Source organism: Piliocolobus tephrosceles, chromosome 14 (assembly GCF_002776525.5).
Source record: "Piliocolobus tephrosceles isolate RC106 chromosome 14, ASM277652v3, whole genome shotgun sequence".
Lineage (NCBI taxonomy): Eukaryota > Metazoa > Chordata > Mammalia > Primates > Cercopithecidae > Piliocolobus > Piliocolobus tephrosceles.
This window is the reverse complement of record NC_045447.1, coordinates 103337896-103341288: the sequence shown is the minus strand read 5'-3', so window position 1 is coordinate 103341288 and position 3393 is coordinate 103337896. Positions and strand designations below refer to the sequence as shown.

The following is a 3393-nucleotide window of genomic DNA, read 5'->3' as shown; positions in this document are numbered from 1 at the left end:
GATGTCTTTTCTCAAGTATGCTCCTATTTTGCAAGTTTAAAATCTTCCTAAAAGGAGAAAAGTAGGAGCCAGGCTCAAGTTGTACCCTAGCACTGGGCAGCATGCCCTCCCTCTGCCAGCGCGTAGGAGCCTGTCATTCTTGCCCGACAGGAAGACGGAACAGGTGCCATCAGTTCCACGGAGTTCCAGCAATCCTCTGAAACCCTGCACACCACCTCCCCCGACACAAAGATCCCCTACCCTCAATAAAGAGCATAAGTTTGTTTCAAAAAGTTTATTGTAAAATTCAAAGCTTCAACAGCAGCATCCTTTAGAAAACGAAGCATTGCCCGGATCCGTTTTGAAAAAGCAGCGCAGTTGGCTAAGTCCTTCATGCTCCTGCAACTGTACCAAGTCCAGGGCGCCGCTCCTTCCTGCCGAGCGCAGGCTGCTGAGTCACGCCTGCCCGGCCAGTCTGTCCTTCCTGGCCCTGAGGCCAACGTCCTAGCCTAGGCCTTCCTGGGCGAGCAGCCGCTCCAGACACTTGCAGAGTCCTCAGCTCGGGCCAGCCTGGCCCTGCCGCCGCCGGGCCCCTCCTCGGGAGGCCGCGCCTCCTCACTCTCCAGGCGCCCCCCCCGCCTGCCAGTCTCCACGCCGCACTCGGGCACCCTCGGAGGGCCCCTCCACAGAGCCAGCCGCGCTCTAGGCGCCCCGGGGCGTCACCACGTCGATCAGACCAAGGTCCCCACCGGGCTGTCACTCGGGGAGGGTGATGCTGGGCACCCAGTCGTTAACGCTGCGGCTCTCCTCACAAAACAGGCTGAGCTTCTCCAAGGCGGGATCCTTCCAGGCGTCCTCGTTGGGGTTCTGCGGAGAGAGAGCAGGGTCAGCCTGGCTGGCCGCGGGCCGAGGCGGGAACTACACCGGGGCGGGGACCGTACGGGGCTGTACTCACCGAAATGAGGATGCAGTGCAGGTCGCCCGGCGCGCCCGCCTCCTCGCCGGCGCCCACGATAGCCGCCAGCCGCTGCACATCGCCCACGCGCACTATGTCGATGTCATTCTCGCAGCAGAAAGCCTGGATCAGCGTAAAATGGATCTGCAGCGCGATGTCGCCCTCGTCCTCCTCATCGGCAGCCAGCACGCAGAAGGTCACATTGTCGGGGTCCCTGCGAGGGCAAGACCGGGACCAAGGTCAGAACCGGCCAGCCAAGTTCTCCCGCCGCCACCCCTCCCATCCGCCGGTCTCTTCGCCATTCATCCCCGCCCCTGTCTCCCAGCCTGGGCCGCGTCTACACTTACACGTTCAGGACTTTGGCTGACTCGTAGACGCCGGCAGTGAGGCAGCCCTGACGCTGCGCGGACAGCAGCAACTCGTGCAGCGCTTTCCCGGCACCCTGCATCCTGCGGAGGAGCCAGCCAGTGAGCAGGCGAAGGCCGTGGGGCGCGGCTGAATCCCGAGCCCCGGCCACGGGGACTCACCCTTGGCTCCCCAACTCCAACCACACTCCAATCCCGGCTCGGCGCCCGCACCCCGGCTCTCCGAACCCGGATCTGACGCCCGCACCCCCGGGCTCGGCTCCTATCCCGCGGATTCCCACCCTGGAGAACCCTGACGGTCGCCGACTGACCAGCCGCTTTCTCAGCGCCCTGAAACCCACCTGTCTGTGCTTTCTGGAACTGTGTCCTGGCCGCGGACTTCTTCCAGAGTCATAGTGCGATCAAACAGCAGCAAGTTATCCACAAGCGGAGAGCGCGGAGGGGACGCGGGCGAACACCCGGAGACCAAGAGCTCAGCACGGCGCGCCCACCACCAGCGAGTGCGCCTGGACTACGCCGCGCGTCCTTATATAGGCTGGTGGGTGCGGCGCCGCCAGCTGGCGCGAGGCTGCGCGCCTATTGGCCGGCACCCGCTTTCTGATGTAAATGAGACGGCGAGCCCGCGGCTCGTGCCAGAAGGCCACGTGGGGAGGGGTGCGGGGGATGACAATGCCTCAAATCTGCCGCTTTTGTTGGGGTGTTACCAGGCAGACTGGAGCCTGCAGATTTCATCTCGCCTGGCTTTTTTTTTTTTTTTTTTTTGAAGTCCTTAAAAGAAAAAATAAAAAAAAAAAAAAAAAAAACCAATCCACAAAAACCTTGTTTGCTAATATGATGCTGCAATTTGCGAAAAGCACCTTTATAGAATCAAAAGGAATTTTATTTCCATTTTTTATTGCTATCTTTCTATTTGTTTCTTTTCTTTAATTTGAAGTTTATGAGACTTTTGCATTGGAGCAGGAAATTAAGGTAAAAACAGGTAGCGCCAGTTAAAGGCTTGCAAAAGACAGTGGGCACAGCCCCCTGCAGCTGACCACTAGCGTCCGGAGCGCGCTGGTAATGCCTGCCAGGCATACTCAATGTGTACATTGAGTAGTCGCTGGAAGATCCTACCCCACCTCCCCGCCCTTGGCCGAGAGCAGCGGGGCGCCGGAGAGGGGGGCCGGCGGGGGCGAGCAGATTGCGGCCGGCGCACGCCGCTCGTTTGCATTTCTATGGAGGGCGCACAATAGCAGAGGTCTGGCGTGTGGCGGTTTGCAGTAGGGACAATCGAGGCTTTCTCTTCATAGCAACACTGTCCACCTGCCGCCGGGTGGGGTGGGCAGGCCCCCGCCGCGCGTGGGGGTCGCCGGGCTGCCTGGCGCGTGGGGTCGAGGCTGAGTGCCACTCCGTGGTCCCTGAGTGCGCACCACCTGTACTGGCCCTGCTACATGTAATTCCCTTCCACCCGTTCCTCGCACGGGTGCCGAGCAGCCGCGCGAGTTGGGAAGAACGGAGAGCTGCTGCGCAGTCTTCGCGACTGGACGCCCTCTGGCCAGGACCCCGCGGCTGCGGCCCTTGGAGCTTGGGGGATGTAGTTCGGAATCTCTTTCCCGGGGCGCCATCTACAGGCAGGTTAAAAAGATCCTGAATCCCTTTCTCCTCCCCTCCCCCAACACACAGACCCTTGCATTGGCCTGGCGCGGGGGAAGGGCGGTGGAGGGGGTCGGCCACCGAGCTGCCCGGCCGGGCCCACTGAGCCCTGTCCAAGCTGCGCATTAATAGGAACCCCAGTAAGAGCTGCAAAACGCATTCAGGTGGGGCTGCAGTTACCCTGGGGAGTAGAGGGCAGAAGGAGATTCCCATCCAGTACTGATGGAGTAAGAGCCCCTACGTCTTATGCCATGTTGAAATATTTTAATTACTTAAATACGCATATGTAAAAAGACTTTTTTCCGGCAATAGAATAAAAGTCTGGAAGAGATCTTGAGAGAGTTTAATAGGCTAGAGGTTGCTGCCGCTTGACCATACACGCTGGCACTTTCAGAGGATTCACCCTCTGACCGCAGCACTTTTGGTGTCTGCGCCTTCTGTTCTACGTGGAAAGGCGCGCTG

General features: G+C 59.8%; 1 protein-coding gene across 1 annotated transcript; it reads right to left on the bottom strand.

Annotated features, from left to right (window-relative positions):
• Window positions 1–259: 259 nt before the first annotated feature.
• GADD45G (growth arrest and DNA damage inducible gamma) lies at window positions 260–1810 on the bottom strand. The gene is made up of 4 exons (XM_023195278.2): window positions 1641–1810; window positions 1282–1383; window positions 935–1148; window positions 260–846 (listed from the first exon to the last, which is right to left on the bottom strand). Exons 1-4 carry the CDS (start codon window positions 1691–1693, stop codon window positions 736–738), a joined length of 480 nt encoding a protein of 159 aa, XP_023051046.1. The 5' UTR covers window positions 1694–1810; the 3' UTR covers window positions 260–735.
• Window positions 1811–3393: the final 1583 nt, after the last annotated feature.

What these genes read in the sequence shown, in the direction of transcription:
- GADD45G (XM_023195278.2), bottom strand. Translation starts at nt 1,693, where the DNA reads ATGACTCTGGAAGAAGTCCGCGGCCAGGACACAGTTCCAGAAAGCACA. An exon ending in GTTCCAGAAAGCACAGACAG is followed by an intron (nt 1,384 to 1,640) that starts GTGGGTTTCAGG and finishes GCTCCTCCGCAG; the next exon opens with GATGCAGGGTGCCGGGAAAG. An exon ending in TGCACTGCATCCTCATTTCG is followed by an intron (nt 847 to 934) that starts GTGAGTACAGCC and finishes CTCTCTCCGCAG; the next exon opens with AACCCCAACGAGGACGCCTG.